Consider the following 23,941-nt stretch of genomic DNA (forward strand, 5'->3'; position numbering starts at 1 on the left):
AGGGCAGGGTCTGTTCACTTTCCTTTCTCAGCCTTACTTCAGTGAAAGCTGGAGGTGCACTTTGCGATATCTTTTTAAATTTTTATTTATTATACTTCAAGTTCTGGGGTACATGTGCAGAGTGTGCAGGTTTGTTACATAATTATACACGTGCCATGGTGGTTTGCTGCATTCATCACCCCATCATCCACATTAGGTATTTCTCCTAATGTTATCCCTCCCCATCCCCCTACCCCCTGCTATCCCTCCTCTAGCTCCCCACCCCCTGCTGTCCCTCTCCTAGCTCCCCACTCCCCGACAGGCCTCGGTGTATGCTGTTCCCCTCCCTGTGTCCATGTGTTCTCATTGTTCAACACCCCTTATGAGTGAGACCATGTGGTGTTTGGTTTTCTGTTCTTGTGTCAGTTTGCTGAGAATGGTGGTTTCCAGATTCATCCATGTCCCAGCAAAGGACATGAACTCATCTTTTTTTCAGGCTGCATAGTATTCCATGGTGTATATATGCCACATTTTCTTTATGCACTCTATCATTGATGAGCATTTGGGTTGGTTCCAAGTCTTTGCTATTGTGAACAGTGCCACAATGAACATATGTGTGCATGTGTCTTTATAATATAATGATTTATAATCCTTTGGGTATATACCCAGTAATGGGATTGCTGAGTCAAATGGTATTTCTATTTCTCGATCTTTCAGGAATTGCCACACTGTCTTGCACCATGGTTGAACTAATTTACACTCCCACCAACTGTGTAAAAGTGTTTCTATTTCTTCACATCCTCTCCAGCATCTGTTGTCTCCAGATTTTTTAATAATCACCATTCTAACTGCTGTGAGGTGGTATCTCAATGCAGTTTTGATTTGCATTTCTCTAATGACCAGTGATGATGAGCTTTTTTTCATGTGTTTGTTGGCTGCATAAATGTCATCTTTAGAGAAGTGTCTGTTCATATCCTTTGCCCACTTTTTGCTGGGGTTGTTTTTTTCTTGTAAATTTGTTTAAGTTCTTTGTTGATTCTGGATATAAGCCCTTTGTCAGATGGGTAAATTGCAAAATTTTTTTCTCATTCTGTTGGTTTCTGGTTCACTCTAATGATAGTTTCTTTTGCTGTGCAGAAGCTCTTTAGTTTAATTAGATCCCATTTGTCTATTTTGGCTTTTGTTGCCATTGCTTTTAGTGTTTTAGTCATGAAGTCTTTGCCCATGCCTATGTCCTAAATGCTGCTGCCTAGGTTTTCTTCTATGGCTTTTATGGTGTTAGGTCTTATGTTTAGGTCTTTAATACATCTGGAGTTAATTTTTGTATAAGGTGCAAGGAAGGGATGCAGTTTCAGCTTTCTACATATAGCTAGTTTTCCCAACACCGTTTATTAAATAGTGAGTCCTTTCCCCGTTGCTTGTTTTTGTCATTTGTCAAAGATCAGATGGTTGTAGTTGGGTGATGTTATTTCTGAGGCCTCTGTTCTGTTCCATTGTCTATATCTGTGTTTTGGTACCAGTGCCATGCTGTTTTGATTACTGTAGCTTTGTATTATAGTTTGAAGTTAGGTTGCTTGATACCTCCAGCTTTTTTTTTTTTTCCTTAGGATTGTCTTGGCTGTGTGGGCTCTTTTTTGGTTCCATATGAAGTTTAAGGTGCTTTTTTCCAATTCTGTGAAGAAACTCAGTGGTAGCTTGATGGGGATAGCATTAAATCTATAAATTACTTTGTGCACTTTTCTATTTCTACAGCTTCAGAGTTCCCAGCTCTGCCCAAGTTGGTGCCAGCAGGCTGTGACCTTGGGGCAGTCGCTAACCTGCCCAGGCCAGTTTCCCTTCTGCCCAGCTACCCTAGTTCTTGGAGTGAGCTTCCTCTTCCTTTTGGGTGCTTCTGGGAGGATAGTTCTCTCCCTGGAATGCCGCTGTCTGCTTGCCAAGTCCCTCCTTTTCCACTGAAGCCCTGCACCACACTCTCCTCTTGGAAGCCGTCCAGACTGATCTCCACTCGCCTTCTCTCTACTCCCAGTGCTCTTCGTATGGCCCCGGCGTTCACTGGGGCCACCGTCTGATTCATTTGGATTCATCTCATGCACTGTGCAGTGTGCACTGGCTCTTCAGAGCCAGCACAACAGAAGTGGCCCTTCTCCCACTGAACCTTCCAGAGACTAATAAGCAAATGAAGAAATAGGCACAGATTCCAGCTGTGATGCATGTGATGAAGAAAAAGAATTGGACCCAGTCTTTGTGGACCATTCACTCTTCCACACTCCCAAGGGAGGGCCACATGGTGGGGAGGGAGGCCATGAGGTGGGTATGGAGGTAGTGAGTGTGGATATGGGAGGTCTGGGTCTGGGGTCGTGAGTGTGGATGTGGGAGGTCTGGGTCTGGGGTTGTGAGTGTGGATGTGGGAGGTCTGGATCTGGGGTTGTGAGTGTGGATGTGGGGACGTCTGAGTCTGGGGTTGTGAGTGTGGATGTGGGACGTCTGGGGTAGTGAGTGTCGATTTGGGGAGGTCGGGGTCTGGGGTTGTGAGTGTGAATATGGGGGCGCCTGTGTCTGGGCACAAGCTATGATGCCAAGTGTTTTTGTTTGAAGACAGATTTTGGAAGGCAACGCAGAGCCTGCAGTTTGCCATCAACTCCCAGGTGGAGACCCTGGGCTTGATTTGGAGGTGTCTGGGCGGAACGGGGCCTTTGGAGTGTCTGTCTGGTATCAGCATTGGCGGGGTCTGAGCTGGGGAGCCTGGAGCCAGGGGGACACCTTAGGGCTGTGGGGTGACTGGGAGGTCTGGGCGATTCCCTGGTTCGGCCGGTGGGTATGGTGGGCAGCAGGGCTGTCTTTGGGAATGCCCCAGGCCTCAGACAGCAGTTCCTTTGTGCCTCTGTGCTCTGCAGGCCTAGGGAGGGGCCAAAGGGGCACTGGAGGCTGGTGACCGAGGCCTCACAGGCCCTACCCCTCTGAGATCCTGGCTCCTGCCTGCTCTCAGAATCCTGCCGGTCTCCTCTGCAACACCCTCCAGGCTGCCCCGGCCCAGTTCTTCTCAGAACTCCTGTGTGGCCAATCACTGCACGACTCAGTTTCTGGGAACTCCTTGGATGCTGTGTTCCCGGCTGCTGGGTGCATGGCAGGTGCTTGGAGAATACCCCTGGCTTGTTGCTGTCATTAGGCACCATGCCTGCAGCTGGGGTGCCTGGGAGGCAGAGGGGAATGGAAAGCACCTGGGCTCAGCCCAGCTTGGCTGGGCCAAACAGGGCACCTGGTGCCAGCTTTTGGGGCCTTGAGCAGGTGGCTGCCCCTCTCAAGCTGGTTTCTTCTCTTTGCTTCTGGAAGGAGTGATGGTCGCCTCATCCTCTTGGGCTTGTGATGATTCCAGTTGGTCAGCCAGTGGTGGGCACCTGGCAGGCGGGCAGCACCCATGAAGGCGGCTTCTTCCTCTCCTGGTTTGGGAGTGCAGGGTCAGGCTGAGCAAGTGCAGGGACATTTGTTAATTTGTGAGCTCTTCCTAGAAGCTCTGAAAACTCCCAGCTCAGTGCCAGGGGTTCTGTCTGAGCCTTTCCCCTGCCACTCTTCTCTGTACCAGGCTGTGTTCTGGGGTGGCCTCCCATGTTGGCTGAGCCCTCAGGTGACCCCTTTATGGGCACCCCCACTTGTTTGGGGTCTTAGCCTCTGCCAGGAGAAGGGGGAGTGTGCAGAGACCTGGACAGCTGGTTCCCAGGAAGGCTGGTGCCTCACCCTGGGGTTGCAACAGAGAAACGTCTGTTTGTGTTTCTGTGAGCAAGAGGGGACATCTGGCCCACAGATAGCAGGTGAGGTCAGCTGGGGATTGCCTTGGCTACCAGCTGTAAGCAAACCCTGGCTCCGGTGAGGTGGGCGGAGAAAGGGTGGAGAAGAGCCTGGCAGGGCCGGTGGAGAGCCACCTGGGGCTGGAGCCTGGTCTGGGCCGCACGGAAGCCACTGGGGGAGGCAGCGGTGCGGGAGGCCGCCCCCGAGACCTGGAGCACTACCTTCTGTACACCCGAGGCCTGGGACTTTTCCCAGCAGGTGAGGAGGGGTGGGCCTTCTTTCCCCAGAAGCTTCTCTACCTCATGGAGAGGTTTCTTCTGGGTTCCTTCAACAAGCAGCTCCCAGGTGGGAGCTGAAATCAGGTTTCCTCTGCAAAGATTCTGCCTGCCTGGGACTTTCCAGACCCACATAACTCGTGTAAATGGAAGCAGGCCTGCATCTCTGCATTATAAGACAAATAGTATTAACGCTGGACATGGCTCGTCCCAAGCCAGGTGCCTGGCAGTCCTGGGAGGACTGAGGTGTTTTCTGAGCAGAGAGCCCAGGGGCCACAGGCGCCTATGTGTTATTCTGGTCACCTTTGTGCCAAGTTAGAATTCCATTTCCTCTTTTTTTCCCTGTGTGTGCGTGTGTGTGGCGGGGGTAACCCTGTACATTTTTTTTGAGACGGGGTCTTGCTCTGTTGCCCAGGCTGGAGTGTGGTGGTGCCATCATGGCTCCCTGCAGCCTCCATCTCCTGGGCTCAAGTGATTCTTCTGCCTCAGCCTCCTGAGTAGCTGGAACTACAGTTGCGTGCCACCACACCTGGCTAAATTTTAAATTTTTTTGTAGAGATGGGGTCTTGCTGTGTTGCCCAGGCTGGTCTTGAACTCCGGGCTCAAACAATCCTCACACCTCAGCTTCCCAAAGTGCTAGGATACAGGTGTGAGCCTCTGCGCCCAGCCAGGTTACTGTGCTGTTGCTGCCATCAGCTCTGTGATTGCCGATACAAGAGTTCTGCCTGCCCTGTGTCAGGCCTTTCAGAAAAGACACAAGCAAGCTGTGGCTGTTAAATCCGAGGGTTGGCACTTGAGATGCTGGGGGAGAAGTAGGTAATTTCACATCTCATTTGGATTGGAGGCTTTGCAGAGCATATCTGCCTGAGACTGAGAGAACAGTATGTTAGATGAAAAGACGGGCAGGGATTTGGGGGCCACTGGAGTGGGAGGTTTTGGTCATTAAAGATGTCCAAGGATTTACTTTCCTAGGCTAAAAAAGATCCACAGGAGTAAGTGACACTTCCTACATGGGCCCCACGAGAGGCCATGTGAGGGTACAAAGAAAAACACCCCTGCCCAGGCAGTAAGACGGAGCTGCTGGGTGTGGGCCTGGTGCCTCGTCAGTACCCAGCACGTGTGCTTTGGAGGGGTCCTGGGTGGCGTGGGCCCAGGGTTGCTGCTCCTCAAGGTCACAGACAAGCGAGGCTGCAGGAGTCTTAGCAGGGACTGGGGGTCCTCAGAGAGTCCATGTGTGGCGGGGGAAAAAGGAGCAGTTTCAGGAAGTGAGGGCTTCACACTGTTGGCCCTTGAATTCCAGACCAGCGAGGCAGGGCGTTATTCTGTGAGGCGCTTTTTGAAACAAAATGTTACTGGTAGGCTGGGTGTGGTGGGGCACTCTTGTAGTCCTAGCTACTTGGAGGCTGAGGCAGGAGGATCATTTGAGCCCAGGAGTTCAAGACCTACCTGGACAACAGAGTGAGACCCTGTCTCTACCAAAAAATTAAAACATTCACCAGATGTGATGGCACAAGCCTGTAGTCCTAGCGACCTGAGAGGCTGATGCAAGGATCAGTTGAGCCCAGGAAGGAGTTGGAGGCTGCAGTGAGCTGTGATAGCGCCACTGCACTCCAGCCTGGGCAACAGAGCAAGACCCTGTCTCAAAAAACATTATTGGTGCATAATGGATGTACATAGTTCCAGCGAGTGGCAGACTCTTCAATGGTTAACATTAGTTCCTGAAGGTGCACTGGACACCCACCACATCTGGGCATTGGGGTAACAGGGGAAGAACCCCTGGGAGGCCGGCAGAGTGAAATGCTGATGGGAGGGAGGTGGGTTCCATCTGAATGGCAGCCAGATGGGAGGAGCCAGAGAATCCCCAAGGGAGGTGATACTGGGCTCTGGCCATCTGAGTGAGAGGGTGCAGGAGGCGAGGCTGGGCCGCTGGGATGCGCCAAGGTCCTGGTGGCCGGAGCCGCAGTTGTGCAGAGGATGAGGTGGCTGCAGAGCGGAAGGGTGGTCTGTGCCAGGTCATCCCCGGCCTGGAGGGCAGCTCGGGCTTTTCTCCTTAGTAGTGGGAGCTGCTGAAGGTTTTTGAGCAGCAGACTCACACAGCCCGACCTAGGCTGTCAGGGTGACCTCTGGCTGCACATGATGGCTCAAGAGGGAGCCCCAGCAGGTTCTGAGGCAGGTGAGCTGGGAGGAGGGGCAATCCCAAGCAGGCACACCTGGTAGGTGTCAGGGACATGGCGTTTGGGAGATGTGTGTCAAGACACTGGCTTCCCTGGGCTCTGGCTTCAACTCTGGAATCCACTCTCGCCCTCTTGGTGCGTGATCAGCCTGCGAAGCTTCCAGCAAGTGGCTCCCTTGGGTTCAGACAGGCCTTTGAGGCTCCCTCTCTGAGTCTTGTATCCTCCCGGCAGCCTGACAGGTGGAGGACGTTGATGTCTGGCTCACCTTATCTTGTTGTTCTCCTCGTGTTTCCGGTATCATAGTAACAGAGCAGATGTCAGTGCCGTTGCTAAGGGTTCCCTGGGATGTTAATTCCCTGGTGTTGAGCGGTGGGCCCCTGCACGGTGTCCTCGAGGCCTGGGGAGTTCCGGCTGCTTTTCCCTCCTTTAAACCCCATCTCCCCCCACCCCGGCCTCCCTGGCCTAGGCACAGTGCCACATCTGGGGATGGCAAATGTGCAGCCGCTCTCCTTCCACGCCTGGGACAGATCCGACAGATGGATCACAGCGTCCCTTTCTATGGAGGCTGGGGTGGGCCCCAACCCCTTTTCCACCCAGCCCTCTGGACGCCAGCTCAGATTTGGCACTTGGGATGAAGCCTCTCTTCCAGCCCTGCAGAGGCCACCTGCAACACCTCCTGCCCTCCCTGCCCTCCCAGCCCTCTCTGCAGGTACTTCCTCTGGCACCTGGGAGTGGAGGGGAAGGGAGGGGTGGGTTTTGCTTGCCTCTCCTGTCTCCTGTTTGCCTCCCTTGTCTGGTCTTTTGGCCTTGCCACCACAAGTGGAAAATCAAACTCTGAATAATTCTGGAAAGGGGTTTGTCTGGACATTGAGGTCAGGCTTCGGATTTTATCTGCCAGTTGCCATTTGTGTGGGTTAGATATTGCTATGATAACATGCATGACAGGCACACCTACCCAAACATGGGGGCTTACGACCACCGTTTATTACCCCTCCCAAGTTCACGGCCAGCTGGGATGTTCTGCCACTCTTGGCTGGGTGATGCGTTTCATTTTCAGCATGGTGGTTCGGTGGTCAGAGGACACCCACTGCCCCTCTCGTGGAAGACACACCTGGGCCCTCTCTCTGCGGCTGACAGGACCTGGTTTCCTGCAGCTGCTGGTGGCATATTGGCTTTGTGTGTGGGCATCCCTCTCGGGCACAGCAGCCTCCTCCAGCCCTGTGTCCGCCGTCTCTTTCCCACCGTTCTCCCTGATCATTTATTCTCCCCATAGAGTTGGTCTGTTCTGGACGCCTGCACCCTTGTACCTGGGCTTTCATTGTCACAGGCACCCTGGGGGTCACAGTGTGGTCATTCTCTTGCAAATGCGTTTCTCTGGGGGTCTCTCATGGGGTCACGCTCGTGACTTCAAGGCAGACCCCACCCAAGCAAATCTGCTGGTCTCAGGAGCTGGGGTCTGCTGGCCGCTCTCACCATGGGTCGAACCCCGGGCTGGATGAAAGCACGCTCATTCACGCCACACCCTAGGGAGTCTGAAGACCCAGTTCTATCATGAATGTGTCCTTGAAATAAGATCAAGGAGGTAAAAGTGCCAGGGCATGAGGTTGGGAGCCATCACGGCCCTGGGGAGAAGGTGTGGGAAGGAGCTGCCCCTGCTGGGGTAGTGGTTTTGTCCTCGTCCCACCGAGGTGGTGGGTTGGAGACTCCATGGGCGTTTGCCCGGCTTCTCTAAGGGCAGGTGGTTTTGCTCTCAGACGTGATTTTCAAAGTGTGATACGTGGTAGAGACAGACAGGGCAGGCGGCTGCCGTTTCTTATACTGTGCTGTGGCCGTTGTGAGTTTTGGAAGGTCATGGTCAAGCAGCAGTTTTCCTGGAGTGACGACTATCTGTGCTGCTTTCTAGCACTTATGGGAGTGAGCTCCAAGTTTCTGGGACCCGCATTCGCAGTTGGGGCGGAGAAGAGCATTCTGCTGGAGGGGGCACCATGTGACCAGCCCCAGCCATGGGGTAACTCAGGGCCCTACAGCCAGTGCTGACTTTACCCACTTCTGAGCCCACAAAGGCTGTGAAGGAGTTAGATGCCTTCAAGGAGATGCAACTATCTGTTTGCAAAGAAAAGGCACCCCCCCCCTTTTTTTTTTTTTGCGGATAGAGGATCATCTACATTATTGAAACCGTCTAATTGGAGATCTACAGATAGGTTTTTCCATCTTTGAGTTCTGAGTTTGAAAATACCAAATCCGCCGGGCATGGTGGCTCATGCCCGTAATCCCAGCACTTTGGGAGGCCGAGGCAGGTGGATCACGAGGTCAAGAGATCGAGACCATCCTGGTCAACATGGTGAAACCCAGTCTCTACTAAAAATACAAAAAATTAGCTGGGCACGGTGGTGCGTGCCTGTAATCCCAGCTACTCAGGAGGCTGAGGCAGAAGAATTGCCTGAACCCAGGAGGCGGAGGTTGCAGTGAGCTGAGACCGTGCCATTGCACTCCAGCCTGGGTAACAAGAGCAAAACTCCATCTCAAAAAAAAAAAAAAAAAAAAAAAATACCAAATCCACATTAGGCTGCCAAGACACAGCTGCCTCTGGCAGAATTTTTGTGGTGGACAATTTTAGGTGGAGGGAGCAGGTGTGAGACACGCATCTGACAGCTCTGAGCGGCTGTAAGCATATGACTATGAAAACGAACCCCAAAAAATGCACTGCATTTCTCTCTTGGGGGTTCATCCTGAGGAAGTCATCAGAGGTTTATCTCCCAGGATATCCTTCTTAGTGTTGCATATAATAGAGCAAAACTGGAGACAGTCTCTGTGCTCCCAAACAGGAAAACGGTGACATATAGTACATTCAGAATACGAAGTTACAGTTCAAAATTGTATTTGTAAATAACTTGAATAATGTGGAAAAGTACAATGTGGTTAAGAAGCCAGCAAGCAGTGTATGTGGTACAAACCCACTTGTATTTAAAATGTGTACACAAATACCTGGAAAAACTGGAAGGTGCTGCGTTAAGACATTCAGAGTCGCCATGGGGGGTGGCTGGCAGCGAACGTAAGGTGTGTTTTCATTTTCTCTCTATGATGCAATATCCTACAGCACCTGGGAAGACTGCGTGAGGGTGCGTAATGACTGTGGCTGCGGCATTTGTCTCCCGTGACTAACACCCAGGGTGAGCTTTTGACTTTAGAGAGAGAAGTGGACCCCTGGAAGAAGGGGCTGCTTTTATACATCTGTCTCAGAAAGTTGTCTGGGGCTGACGAACCTCTGGCCCTTAGGAATTTTCTCAGGAAATTATCACCAGGCAACTCCATTTCCCTCCCCTACTCTCCTGGGGTCCCCTGGTCCCTGAACTGTGGGGTTTTAGGAAGGGCTGGGAGCATCTGCCTGCCAGGCGGCCAAACTGAGTGCAGCCTCTGCTCAGCTTGTGTCGCCTGGCGGGTCCAGGCAGCTCCCGGAGGTCTCGGCTTCCCAGAGGAGGCTCCTGGGGGCACCAGCCTCTCAGCAGAGAGTGGTCTTGGCTCTTAGATGGTGGAGCTGCCGCCAGGCTGACTACCCCATGGGGAACCTGAAGGAACAAACTGCCTCTGAGTCAACAAGTCGCAGAGCGTGGTTAGAGCCTTGCTGTTGGTTCAGAGCACATCTGCGTTGTCTTCTGAATTCTGCCTTGTCTGGGAAGGGCCATCTCTGATGAAATGCAGTTGAATTAAATGGATATTCCGAGCACCTGCTTTGCAGCAGGCCCTGTGCTAGGCATCAGGGAGGGAGGGCAGGAGGAGGATGTAGGGAATCTCCAGGCAGCCCACAGTCCAGCGGGGAAGAAGAAATGGAAATTTCATGTTGACAGAACTGAGGACTTCTGGTTCCTGGGTGGAATGCCTGCTCTCCCCATAAGGGGCCTGCCTTTCCTGTGTGTGCTCATTGAACATGCTCAGGTACACGTACATGCACACACACACCACACACACACACAACCCTTCATGTACACACACCCCCCCTTCATGTACACACACATACCGCTTCTTCAGCCTCTTACCTGTTGCGTGCATGCACGCCACACATACATGCAACCCCTCATGTGCACATACACCCCCCTTCATGTACACACACACACACACCCTTCTCCTTCAACCTTTTACCTGTTGCGCGCATGTGCGCGCGCACACACACACACACAACCCTTCATGTGCACAGACAACCCCCTTCAGCTGCTTACCTGTCACGCCCACATGTATACACACACACACACACACATACACAACCCTTCTCTAACCTCTTACCTGTCCCAGCTGGAGAACCTCAGAGACAGACATGGCCCTGGGGATCACTTCTCTAGTTTACTGAGGAAGTGGCTGGGGCTCCACCAGCCCTGTCCGCACAACCTCCTGCCTCTGCTCCCTGCAGGCCAACTCCATCCTCCCCTCCTGAATTTGGGGGTTTGCTACCCTGCTGTTCCTCTCACCTTCTGTAAGGTCCTATTGTGTTCCCTCATCAGTCTGATTTTTGCCCGGGACAAGTGGCCACATAGGAGCACAAGGGCGCAGTCTGTTTTCAGCACGTGGCGCTGCTCTTTGGGGTTTTCAGGACTCTGCTCTTAAGAGAGAATGGGCCAGACTCCCTGCCCTCTGAGCCCAGGTGAGTGCTGGGTGGTGGGAGCACATTTTACCCATGGGTAAAGGGGGTGCCGGGCCAGGGGGTCAGCTGGGGAGGCCCTCCCTGCTGCCGAGTCGGGGAGCTGGTAGCCAGTCAGGCTGAAGAGTTTTGGAGAACCGCATGTTCCTAAAACATGCCTCTCGAGTCTCCCTTCCTCTCCACCCTCAGTCCCGAGTTGCTCTGTGCGAGTGAAGGACAGCTGTGCCTTCTGGGGTGCCAGCCACGGCCAGGGTGAGGTTATCATGGCCGTCCCAGAGCCGGGGCTTGAATCATCCAGGTTCTCATCTCTGACCTTTGCTCAGGTTAGCTACAAACTTGCCATTCGTGATGAACCTGCCCTGCCATTGCCCACGGCCCCTGCCCCGGAGGCGACACCCTTCCACCTCCCTTGACCTCTCTGCAGCTCGTGGCTCTGTGGTACCTCTGTCCTGAAGCTACAGCAGTGAGAAAGGCGGGGACATGGGGGACGCAGTTCCTGTGGCCTCTTCCTGTCTGTCCTGTGGACTGGGCTGGGAGGGGTTCAGTTTCCGCCTCCCATGTGAGAGCAGCCGGCAGCCTCCCTGTCCTCACATAACTCAGCAGAGTCAGAACCAGGCTATGGAATTGCACGAGGCAGTCGATCCAACCTGTCTGACAGCTCTGTGGGGTGCCAGTGAGGAACCTGAGGCCCAGGAGACAGTTGGCTTGTTCTTGGACTGTTAGTAAGTTTACGGAGGAGCTAAATTTTCACAGATCTTTTTTTGTTGTTGTTTTGATTTGGAGTCTCAGTCTGTCGCTAGGCTGGAGTGCAGCAGCATTATCTTGGCTCACTGCAGCTTCCACCTCCTGGGTTCAAGCAATTCTCCTGCCTCAGCCTCCCACGTAGCTGGGACTACAGGCATGCACAACCACACCCAGATAATTTTTGTATTTTTAGTGGAGACGGGGATTCACCATGTTGCCCAGGCTGGTCTCAAACTCCTGAGCTCAAGTGACGCACCCACCTCAGCCTCCCAAAGTGTTGGGATTACAGGCATGAGCCACCACGTTTGGCCTGTAGTATATTTTAAATGTTTATTTTGAACAGAATAATGCTTTTCACACCCATATGGAATGGTGTGACTGCTATGCACAAGATAACTGAAGATTTAAAAAAACAAAGCAAAGCAAAGCATTGTGCACTGAAAGGCTGAGAGAGGCCTGCTTAAAGTTGTTTGAGGAGTGTGCCATGCCTGACCTTGTCTTTCCTTGCTCGCCCATCAGCCTCATTCAGGAGGAGATTGAGCCTGCCTCTGAGGAGGTCCTGGTGATTGGACACCTCAGGCCTCCCCAGGTCTGGGCCTGGCCGTGGGGTTTACACACTTGGCTATTTGGGGCCTGGGGCTGCCAGGGTCCCATCCCCGAGGCAGCCCCCTGGGGAGTGTCGGGTCTAATCTGGAAGAGCAGGTGGGTGGAGGGACCGTGTGGTAGAGGTGGTGGCCTGAGTCCCCTTATGGCCAGGTACTGGCGGTCTGCCCACTGTGCCTGCTGGTTGTGTTGGAAACGGCTAACACTGGCCTAGAAAGGCGGTTCTCAAAGCTGGCCTCAATGCCCCTCCAGAGACCACAGGGTCAAAAGTGTTTTCATAAGAAGAAGAATAGGACTCTTGTTTCATCCTCTCACAAATAAAAGGAGAAGTTCATTGATGTGGTTTCAGATGCCATGCTGGAACTAATGTTTAAGAAATTAATATCTATAGAGTTTTGGTACAATATCAAAGAAAAATATTTACAATTTCCTGGAAAGTAAAAAAAAGGCCTCCTTTCCTCAGCCATCATACATGTTTGTGAGGGTCTGGATATCCTGGATTGCTTCAACGAACAACCCATCGCAAACACTGGAATGCAAAGTCACATGTGAATATCCAGCCGTTCTATTGTGAAGCCAAACATTAAAAAGAGTTGTAAAAATGTAAAACAATGTCATTTGTCTAATTGTTTTTAAGTGTAGTTTTTTCATAAGCTGTAAATTATGTGATCTTCTAATGGGTGTATCATTTTTAGTGAATTAACAAAATTTTAAAGATTTTCTCAGTTTTAATTTCAGTATGATGACTATCAATGGTCATAGCCCACGTATTTTGGAGTCCTCAAGAATCTTTTTTTTTGGACTGAGTCTAGCTGTTGTTGCCCAGGCTGGAGTGCAGTGCTTCCATCTCGGCTCACTGCAGCCTTCGCCTCCCAGGTTCAAGTGATTCTCCTGCCTCAGCCTCCTGAGCAACTGGGATTACAGGCGCCCAGCACCCTGCCCAGCTGGTTCTTTTCTATTTTTAATAGAGGCAGAGTTTGACCACATTGGTCAGGCTGGTCTTGAACTCCTGACCCCAAGCAATCCTCCCACCTTGGCCTCCCAAAATGCTGGGATTATAGGCCTGAGCCACTGTGTCTGGCCTCAGTAATTTTTTTTTGTTTTCGAGTCGGAGTTTCGCTGTTGTTACCCAGACTGTAGTGCAATGGCACGATCTTGGCTCACCACAGCCTCCACCTTCTGGGTTCAAGCAATTCTCCTGCCTCAGCCTCCCGAGTAGCTGGGACTACAGGCGCGCACCACCATGCCCAGCTAATTTTTGTATTTTTAGTAGAGACGGGGTTTCACCTTGTTGACCAGGATGGTCTCGATCTCTTGACCTTGTGATCCACCCACCTCGGCCTCCCAAAGTGCTGGGATTACAGGCTGGAGCCACCATGCCCGGCCAATTTTTTATAGCATTTTGTTGTTGTTGTTGTTTTGAGATAGAGTCTTGCTCTGTCACCTAGGCTGGATTATAGTGGCGAAATTGTGGCTCACTGCAGCCTTGACCTCCTGGGCTTAGACCATCTCCTGCCTCAGCTTCTGGAGTAGCTGGCACCACAGGCATGAACCACACCCAGCTAATTTTTGTTCTTTTTGTTGAGACAGCGTTTCACCATCTTGCCCAGGCTGGTCTCAAACTCCTGGGCTCAAGTAATCTGCCTACTTTGGCCTCCCAAGATGCTGGGATTGATTATAGGTATGAGCCACCATGTCTGGGCTATGAATGAGTTGTAATTCATTTTTATTTTCATGGTCTGTATTCATGCTGAAGTTGTAATTCATAGACCATAACATTCACACTTTAAAAGGGTACAGTTGAGTGGTTTTTGTATATTCACAGAATTGTGTAATCACCACTGTCTAATGCCAGGACATTTTATCAGCCCAAAAAGAAGTCCTGAGCCCGTGGGCATTCTCTTTCCCTCTTCCGGCAATCCAACAACCACTTATCACTTTCTGCCTCTAGATTTGTGATTCTGGACCTGTCATATATAAATGGATTCACACAGTTCATGGTCTTTTGTGACTGGCTTTTCTTAGCATGTTTTAAAGCTCATCCAGTTTCAGCTGATATGAGCACTTCATTCCTTTTTATGGCCAGTTCATATTCCATTGTATGGATACGGCACATTCTTCTCATTCATCAGTTGATGGGTATTTTGGTTGTTTCTGCTTTTTGGCTGTTATGAATCATGCTGTTAAGAACATCTGTGTCCAGGTTTTGGTGAGGACATGTGTTTTCGGTACTCTTGTGTATGTGATTAGGAGTAGAGTTTCTGGGTTATATGACAAGTCTGTGTTCAACATTTTGAGGAAGTGTCAAATGGATTTTGAACCTGGATACTTTTTAAGAGTGTAAAGGGGTCCTGAGTTTGAGAAGCACTGGTCTAGCTGGGATTAGACCCGGGGAGTGTGGATGACTCAGGAGAGCCCCTCATCCTTGCCCTGGCATTGAGATACCCCAGCCCCATCGCACACTCCCTCTGGAATGCATGTGTGGTGTCCTCAGAGCAGAGAACCAAAGGAGATCCTGCCTTGGAGGCGAGGAGAAAGCAGCTGTGCCAGGCGGTACATGGGGGAAGCTGTCGGGTTCTGGGGCAGGGTTGCCTCCCTATGGGGTCTTCAGGCTGCCATGCTCATGACAGTGTCTGTGGACAGCACCACTTGGCACGGTGCTGGCTGGTGATTGTGGCTGCAGCTGCCAACACCTAGTATCTTCCCTGCCCTAGAGAGCTTTGTGATTGTCAGTGTGGACCTTTGGGAAGGAGCACCGGGTCCCCAGGTTTGGGAGTGGGGTAGGGCTTCCCAGGTAGCCCTCCTGCTGGGTGATGTGCTTGGTGTGGCCCCTGCTGTACTGGGAGGGGCAGGGAGGAGGGGGCCTCCAGGGGTGGCCAGCTGAGTTGAAAACTACTAAGGATGTGTCTGTTCTCTCATCTCTGATGCTGATGCTTTGGTGTCCTGCCAGTCACATTCACTCTGGTCATTCAGCCACAGGATCCACCTGGTCACCCTTCCCAGAACCACGAGATTTCTGAAAAGGAGGCTTGAGGGAACAGTGGTTTGCCCGAGAGATGATTCTCACAGTGAGAGTCCAGGCATTGGTGGGAGAGTGTGTGGAGCGGGTAGAAGGGCCAAGCATCTCGTGCCTGGGTTTGCAGGGATCCTGTCTGCCGTCCGTACCCCAGCCAGTGATGCTCACTCTTTCTTTTCCCTCTCCTCATCCCAGATGTGACTCCCCACCCCCCCGCTGGGTGCCCTGAGCATGGCTGACACCATCTTCAGCAGTGGGAATGACCAATGGGTCTGCCCCAACGATCGGCAGCTGGCCCTGCGTGCCAAGTGAGTACCTCGGGCCCCAGGGCTTCCCTCATCCTGCCTCCCTGCTTCTCTCCTGCCTGCAGCAAGATGCATTCCCAGGGGCTCAGAAAGACAGGTTTGGAGAGAAGTGCCTGCTGGACACACACCACAGTCCTGGCCCTGAGCTGGACACTTATAATGGCCATTCACTCATTCAACTGCCATGCAGAATTTATCCCCATTTCCCAGATGAGGAAGGTGAGGCTGAGCTCCCTGCCCACGCCACTTAGCTTGTGCGTGGCAGGGCTGCGACCCACACCTCGGTCCAGCTGACTCCTAATCCTGTGTTCTTTCTCTCACATCAGGCTGCAGGGCCTAACCCATACCACCTCATTGCCTTCTCTCTTGTCACTAAGCCTTAGGACTGCAAGTCCCTTAAGGCAGGCAAGGAGCCTTTGATCTCTGGATGCCCACTCCATAGCCACACACTTGGCACTGTCAGATGGTGGGGACAGAGGTCTGTTGAACGAATGAGGCGCTGCCCCTCAGGCTGAAGCACCAGTCAGCTCCGATGTTCCCGGGTCTTCCCCACACGCTCCTGAGAATCTCACTAGTTCCTGGCTTCTGGCTTCTTCCCTTGGGGGTCCTGGCTTTTTTTTTTTTTTGAGATGGAGTCTCACTCTTTTGCCCAGGCTGGAGTACAGTGGTGTGATCTCAGCTCACAGCAACCTCTGCCTCCTGGGTTCAAGCGATTCTCCTGCCTCAGTCTCCTGAGTAGCTGGGATTACAGGCGCCTGCTACCACAGTGGTATTGTGTATTTTAAGTACATGGGGTTTCACCATGTTGGCCAGGCTGGTCTTGATCTATTGACTTCAGTCTGCCTCCCTTGGCCTCCCAAAGTGCTGGGATGACAGGTGTGAGCCACTGCGCCCAGCCCTGGTTTTCCTGCTGTCCCTCAGCCTAGTGACCTCTCAGCTCCGGGTAGGGTAGGTCATCTCCGAAGATTGTCCACCATGGCTGGAGATGGGGGCTCTCGGGCCTCGCCTGCCTTCCAGTCCCTCCCTGTCCCTCTGAGTGGCTGGGGGCGGGGGTCTCTGCGTCTGGTAAGTCCAAAAGGGCCCCTTCATTCGTCAGCCCATGCCAATGATGGGAGCCAGCATTTCCCAAATGGGACCAGGTTCAAAAAATTTGCAATTAGATGTTATGAGCCTACAGGGGACAGGGTGGAGATATCAGAGACGGATAGAGAACTTAATTCAAAATGCCAAGGAAGAGTGGAGTGATGCGTGATTTGCAGGAGGCTTTGCACCACAGTTAATTTGTCCCCTTTGCCAGGAGGGCTCAGCTCCTTCGTGCAGCCCTGCAGGGGATGAGGTTGGCCCCTCTCCGTCTCTGTGCTCTGATGCCAGGCAGCTGAAGCGTCCCCCCGGGCCGGGTTGGGGCTTCTAAGGAGAGCTCCACTACCCATGTTCTCATCCAGGGCCCAATAGGGTCCTGACCCCTCCAGGGTTTTCTTAAGCTCTCACTGACCTTGTCTTGCTCAGCAGCAGCCAGAAGCTGTTGTAGCACCTTTAGAGGGGAGAGTGCACTGCCTCAGAATGCCTGGCAGTCTCTGGACATGAGCAGTGTATGAATCTCTGGCTGCAGAGCTGGGAGCTGTGCCCTGTGGGGCCCTTGTGGAAGTCTGGGCTGTGGCTCGGGGCTCCCCTCAGTCCTCCAGCTGCCATCAGACATTTTCAAACCCGCCACTCCGTACCAGGCATTGACTGCACAGAAGTGAAAAGGACCAACACAGTCCCCTAGTTTTAAAGCATAGGTGGGCAGAGGTGAGTGTTATTTCAGTAGTTACCCAGGTAGGTGGCTTTGACGATGATAACAGGCAGTGGGGATGTAGAGTGAAGGTGCTAACCTAGTCTGGGGATCAGGAGGGGCTTCCCTGAGACTGTGCTGCCTACACTGAGACCCAGAAGATGGGTGAATGTTAGATGGGAGTGGGAGGGAAGCACTTCCAGGCAGAAGGAGTGGCACGTGCAAGGGCCCCGAGGCAGAAGAAACAGCACGTGCAAGGGCCCCAAGGTAGAAGGAGCAGCACGTGCAAGGGCCCCAAGGTAGAGGGAACAGCATGTGCAGAGGTCCTGAGGTGGCAGAAACAGCATGTGCAAAGGCCCTGAGGCAGAAGGGTAGGGTGTGTGGAGGCCCTGGCAGGAGGTCAGTGCATTTTCAGTGCAGAGTAAAGGGTGGACAGTATGAAAGCAAGATAGAGAGGTAGTCAGGGAGATGAGGGCTCCATATGGGGAATGTGTCGGGGAATGGCAGGTGGGGCTTCTGGGTGTGTAGGGACTGCAAGTTCTTCTTGGAGGCTGCAGCTCATCAATGTCAGGCGGCCTCAGGTCACCTCCTTGGGCTGTGTGAAGGGGGCGTTGCAGCTGGGGTGGGGGCATCGTGCTCAGTGGAGGGTTGGGGCCTGCCTCGTGGGGTGACTATGAGGATCCAGGCCTGCCTTGTGGGGTGACTAAGGATCTGGGTCTACCTTGTGGGGTAACTGTGGGTCTAGGTCGGACTCATGGGGTGACTGTGGGTCTGGATCGGCTTTGTGGGGAGACTAAGGGTCTGGGTCTGCCTTGTGGGGTGACTGAGGGTCTGGGCCTGCCTCGTGGGGAGACTGAGGATCTGGGCTTGCCTCATGAGTTGACTGAGGGTCCGGGCCTGCCTCGTGGGGTGACTGAGGGACTGGGTCTGACTTGTGGAGTGACTGTGAGGGTTCAATGGAAGATATCTGGTGACCTGTGCTAGCACAGTGCTAGAATGAGCTCATGGGACCTGCACCCCTCAGTACAGGTGGGGTGGAGCTGATGCCTATGCCCGTCAGGACAGGTGGGGTAGAGCTGATGCCTGTGCCCGTCAGGACAGGTGGGGTGGAGCTGATGCCTGTGCCCGTCAGGACAGGTGGGGTGGAGCTGATGCCTGTGCCTGTCAGGACAGGTGGGGTGGAGCTGATGCCTGTGCCCGTCAGGACAGGTGGGGTGGAGCTGATGCCTGTGCCCGTCAGGACAGGTGGTGATGGTGGAGCTGATGCCTGTGCCCGTCAGGACAGGTGGTGATGGTGGAGCTGATGCCTGTGCCCGTCAGGACAGGTGGTGATGGTGGAGCTGATGCCTGTGCCCGTCAGGACAGGTGGGGTGGAGCTGATTTCTGTGCCCATCAGGGCAGGTGGTGATGGAGCTGATGCCTGTGCCCGTCAGGACAGGTGGTGTGGAGCTGATGCCTGTGCCCGTCAGGACAGGTGGGGTGGAGCTGATGCCTGTGCCCGTCAGGACAGGTGGTGGTGATGGAGCTGACGTCTGTGCCCGTCAGGACAGGTGGGGTGGAGCTGATTTCTGTGCCCTTCAGGGCAGGTGGTGATGGAGCTGGTGCCTGTGCCCATCAGGACAGGTGGTGATGGTGGAGCTGATGCCTGTGCCCATCAGGACAGGTGGGATGGAGCTGATTCCTGTGCCCATCAGGGCAGGTGGTGATGGAGCTGATGCCTGTGCCCGTCAGGACAGGTGGTGTGGAGCTGATGCCTGTGCCCGTCAGGACAGGTGGGGTGGAGCTGATGCCTGTGCCCGTCAGGACAGGTGGTGTGGAGCTGACGCCTGTGCTCGTCAGGACAGGTGGTGGTGATGGAGCTGACGTCTGTGCCCGTCAGGACAGGTGGGGTGGAGCTGACGCCTGTGCCCGTCAGGACAGCTGGGGTGGAGCTGATGCCTGTGCCCATCAGGACACCTGGGGTGGAGCTGATGCCTGTGCCCGTCAGGACAGGTGGTGATGGTGGAGCTGATGCCTGTGCCCGTCAGGACAGGTGGGGTGGAGCTGATTTCTGTGCCCTTCAGGGCAGGTGGTGATGGAGCTGGTGCCTGTGCCCATCAGGACAGGTGGTGATGGTGGAGCTGATGCCTGTGCCCATCAGGACAGGTGGGATGGAGCTGATTCCTGTGCCCATCAGGGCAGGTGGTGATGGAGCTGATGCCTGTGCCCGTCAGGACAGGTGGTGTGGAGCTGATGCCTGTGCCCGTCAGGACAGGTGGGGTGGAGCTGATGCCTGTGCCCGTCAGGACAGGTGGTGTGGAGCTGACGCCTGTGCTCGTCAGGACAGGTGGTGGTGATGGAGCTGACGTCTGTGCCCGTCAGGACAGGTGGGGTGGAGCTGACGCCTGTGCCCGTCAGGACAGCTGGGGTGGAGCTGATGCCTGTGCCCATCAGGACACCTGGGGTGGAGCTGATGCCTGTGCCCGTCAGGACAGGTGGTGATGGTGGAGCTGATGCCTGTGCCCGTCAGGACAGGTGGGGTGGAGCTGATTTCTGTGCCCTTCAGGGCAGGTGGTGATGGAGCTGGTGCCTGTGCCCATCAGGACAGGTGGTGATGGTGGAGCTGATGCCTGTGCCCATCAGGACAGGTGGGATGGAGCTGATTCCTGTGCCCATCAGGGCAGGTGGTGATGGAGCTGATGCCTTTGCCCGTCAGGACAGGTGGTGATGGTGGAGCTGATGCCTGTGCCTGTCGGGACAGGTGGGATGGAGCTGATGCCTGTGCCCGCCCTTCTGTGTGTTCCTGGGACCCTTCCTTTCTGTCTGTTAGTTGGAGGGTGGAGGGAGTGGGGATTCGCTGAACTTGGGGGCCCTGGCTTCCACCTCCTTTCCCCTGGCCTGGGGGCCACATGACTGTGTCCTGGCCCACCACTGATGCCTTGAGCTTCTGAGATGCTCAGATGGAGCAAAGCAATAGGTGAGGTGGGGGAGGGGATGTTTCTTTTTGGGGCCTGTACCCTGAATGTGTCCAGCTCATAGGAGCAAGGCAGGTGGTCCAGGCAGAGGCAGGCCTTGCCTCCCTTCCAGCCCTGCCCTGTTGCCCATCATTTGCCTTCCCCAGCCCCTTGAAGACGGCTTCAATAGTGTCAGTCTAGGGCAATGTATTTTTTTTTTTTTTTGGAAAAACTGGCAGTGTAGAAGTATGGACCCTAAGGCACTGCACCCTACCCCCAACACCCCTGCCTTTGTGTGTGATCTCCTCTGCCTGAACCTGCCTCCTTCCCACACATGCTGTCTCTTTGGCGAAGCCATGCCTGACGCCCCACCCATGATAATTGTAGTTACCACCATTAACTGCCATTTGTAGACAATTGGGCATTTGAGTGAAAGCACCTTGTCTACCCTCCTCATGTAATCCTCATGGCATCCCTTAAAGAGATCAGAAAACCAAGGGTGAGAACCTCATCTTAGGTGTCCCATCTGGGCAGGGATGGGAGCAGCGGACTCCAAAGCCTGCATCTTCACAGTCATCAGTCCCCAGCCCCTCCTTACAGAGCAGGGAGATGCTTATTCACTCTCCAAACTCCTACCGTGTGGGCCACTGAGAATCCATAGCTGCAATAGCCGGGACCCGGCAGGACATGAGACCCCAGGGCCGGTCTTGTGTCAGGGTTCCCAGGAAAGTCTCCGCCTCCCTCAGCTGCCTGCCCTAGGTCCTGCTTCCAGGACTTCGGCTTCTGACGCGTCCCTGAAGAAGGGAAGCCTTGCAAGAGCCCCATCCCCTCCCTATGGGCCATTGTCTCATGTATCCGCTTCCTGACGTCGCCTGCACATCCCACCGAGCGGCCTGTCTCTGGTACCAGGAGGCCAGGCATCCCAGCGGGCACCTGCTAATGCACTGAGACCTGTTCATTAAATGAGTGTTTGTCATTGACTTGGCAGCTGCCTCCCCACCATAGTGTAGCTCTTCAGGTTCAGTGACTTTCCATCTTGTTCATTCCCTACTTACAGCAGTGTCACAGGTACAAACCGTTTCAGGGAAGCTGGGACCCACCCAGGGCAGGGGGTTTGGGGCTTGATCTGCTGCCATTCTCTCCCTTTCCAGAAAAACAGGACAGTTCCCCGCAGTTACGATCTCAGGAGGGGTCACTCCTGGAGAGCAGTGGAGCAGAGACAGCTAAGCCTCCGAGCTCCTCCCAGCCCCATGCCTCGAGGTTACCTGCCCTCACCACACCTCACTACGCCTCACCACGGCCCTCACCACGCCTCACCACTGCCCTCACCACGCCGCCTCTTGTGAAACTTGCTTTCCCCTCCTGCCCTGAACCTGCCAGTTCTCACAACATCTATTGGCAGGTGTGTGTCTGTCCTGATCACACTGCTTTCCTGTCCCCTGGGAAGCTCTATCTTCCTCCCTCATGGCCTCAGGGCTCACCTTTTCTCCTGACCATCTTTCATGCTCCTCCCTTGATGCCTCACGTGCCATGACGTTGGCCTTCTCTGTATGTGTGAGGGTCATGTTCTGGGCTTCAGCCTCCCCGGCTAAGTTGCTGCCGTCTTTGCCAAGGCCGAGGAGTGGGCAGATGGCAGGGCCGGCGCTTGGAGCTCCTCTCTGGCCCGCATGCCTCAGCCCAGCACACGGCACCTGCACTGCCTGCTGGCTGCTGTCAGGCCTGGTGGATGTGGGAGAGCTGCCTGCTGGCTGCTGTTAGGCCTGGTGGATGTGGGGGGGCTGCCTGCTGGCCGCTCTCAGGCCTGGTGGATGTGGGGGACTGCCCACTGTCTGCTCTCAGGCCTGGTGGATGTGGGGGGCTGCCTGCTGGTTGCTGTCAGGCCTGGTGGATGTGGAGGGGCTGCCCACTGGCTGCTGTTGGGCCTGGTGGATGGGAGGTGCTGCCCGCTGCTGCTGTCGGGCCTGGTGGATGTGGGGAGGGGGCTGCCCGCTGGCTGCTGTTGGGCCTGGTGAATGTAGGGGGGCTGTCCGCTGGCTGCTCTCAGGCCTGGTGGATGTTGGGGTGCTGCTCGCTGGCTGCTGTCGGGCCTGGTGGATGTTGGGGTGCTGCTTGCTGGCTGCTGTCGGGCCTGGTGGATGTGAGGGGGCTGCCCGCTGGCTGCTGTCACAGGACTGGTGGATGTAGGGGGCTGTCTGCTGGCTGCTCTCAGATCTGGTGGATGTGAGGGGGCTGCGGCCTGGTGGATGTAGGGGGCTGTCTGCTGGCTGCTCTCAGATCTGGTGGATGTGAGGGGGCTGCCCTCTGGCTGTCTCAGGCCTGGTGGATGGGGGTGCTGCCCACTTGCTACTATTGGGCCTGGTGGATGTGAGGGGCTGCTGGCTGGCTGCTGTCAGGCCTAGTGGATGTGGGAGTGCTGCCTGCTGGCTGCTGTCGGGCCTGGTAGATGTGGGTGGGGGGCTGCCTGCTAGCTGCTCTCGGGCCTGGTGGATGTGTGGGGGCTGCCTGCCAGCTGCTCTCAGGCTTGGTGGATGTGGGGGTGCTGCCTGCTGGCTGCTCTCGGGTCTGGTGGATGTGCGGGGCTGCCTGCTGGCTGCTCTCAGGCCTGGTGGATGTGTGGGGGCTGCTGTCGGGCCTGGTGGATGTAGGGGGCTGCCCGCTGGCTGCTGTCACAGGCCTGGTGGATGTAGGGGGCTGCCCGCTGGCTGCTGTCACAGGCCTGGTGGATGTAGGGGGCTGTCTGCTGGCTGCTCTCAGATCTGGTGGATGTGAGGGGGCTGCCCTCTGGCTGTCTCAGGCCTGGTGGATGGGGGTGCTGCCTACTTGCTACTATTGGGCCTGGTGGATGTGAGGGGCTGCTGGCTGGCTACTGTCAGGCCTGGTGGATATGGGGGGCTGCCTGCTGGCTGTCTGGGGCCTGGTGGATGTGGGGGGGCTGCCCTCTGGCTGCTGTTGGGCCTGGTGGATATAGGGGGCTACCTGCTGGCTGTCTCGGGCCTGGTGGATGTGGGGGGGCTGCCCTCTGGCTGCTGTCAGGCCTGGTGGATGTGAGGGGGCTGTCAGCTGGCTACTGTCAGGCCTGGTGGATATGGGGGGGCTGCCTGCTGGCTGTCTCGGGCCTGGTGGATTTGGGGTGGCTGCCCTCTGGCTGCTGTCGGGCCTGGTGGATGTAGGGGGCTGCCCACTGGCTGTCTTGGGCCTGATGGATGTGGCAGGGGCTGCTGGGGTTTGCGCTGCCTCAGCCTCAGCGTCATCTGTGCTGTTCCCTCTCCAGGCTGCACACGGGCTGGTCTGTGCACACCTACCAGACGGAGAAGCAGAGGAGGGACCAGCACCTCAGCCCCGCAGAGGTGGAGGCCATCCTGCAGGTCATCCAGAGGGCCGAGCGGCTGGACGTCCTGGAGCAACAGAGAATCGGGTGAGCCATGGGAGCCAGCTCAGCCGGAGGGCAGCAGGGGCTCTGGTGCCAATCCCGGGGACTGGGAGGCTGGCCCTCTGGCTCCTGCTGCTGCTTTTCATCTCTGGGAGTGAGTCTGAATGTCACGGACTCCAGCCTGTCCTGAAGGGTGCTCTTCCTGCACAGCCCCGGAGCCTCAGGATACCCCTGTCGGATGAGGCCAGAGGCTGGATGTGCGCCTGGGTGTGGGCAGGAATGCTCACGTGGCAAAGTGCCCCAGAGCTGTTGAGCTCTGCACACCTGCAGCTGTGCCAGGGTCAGCCAAGGGAGGGAG

The 23,941-nt window shown here is 54.9% G+C and overlaps 1 protein-coding gene across 27 annotated transcripts in view; it reads left to right on the top strand.

The window, feature by feature from the left end:
* Positions 1 to 23,941, top strand: part of RPH3AL (rabphilin 3A like (without C2 domains)) — a 177,639-nt gene that overhangs the window by 40,990 nt on the left and 112,708 nt on the right. For 14 of the 27 annotated variants that reach the window (XR_013535372.1, XM_078372344.1, XM_078372327.1 and 11 more), the window contains exons 2-3: positions 15,400 to 15,512; positions 23,485 to 23,628. Coding sequence is in view for 24 of the 27 variants with exons in the window: in XM_078372344.1 (XP_078228470.1) it covers positions 15,436 to 15,512; positions 23,485 to 23,628 (221 nt within the window). In the remaining 3 variants the exon portion in view is untranslated. Of the gene's footprint in view, positions 1 to 1,731; positions 2,287 to 3,862; positions 4,021 to 15,399; positions 15,513 to 21,364; positions 21,616 to 21,763; positions 21,967 to 23,484; positions 23,629 to 23,941 lie in introns of those variants that run through there. The other 13 variants (XM_078372333.1, XM_078372345.1, XM_078372325.1 and 10 more) reach the window with 4 other exon arrangements.

The sequence above is a fragment of the Callithrix jacchus genome, chromosome 5 (assembly GCF_049354715.1).
Source record: "Callithrix jacchus isolate 240 chromosome 5, calJac240_pri, whole genome shotgun sequence".
NCBI classification, from domain to species: domain Eukaryota; kingdom Metazoa; phylum Chordata; class Mammalia; order Primates; family Cebidae; genus Callithrix; species Callithrix jacchus.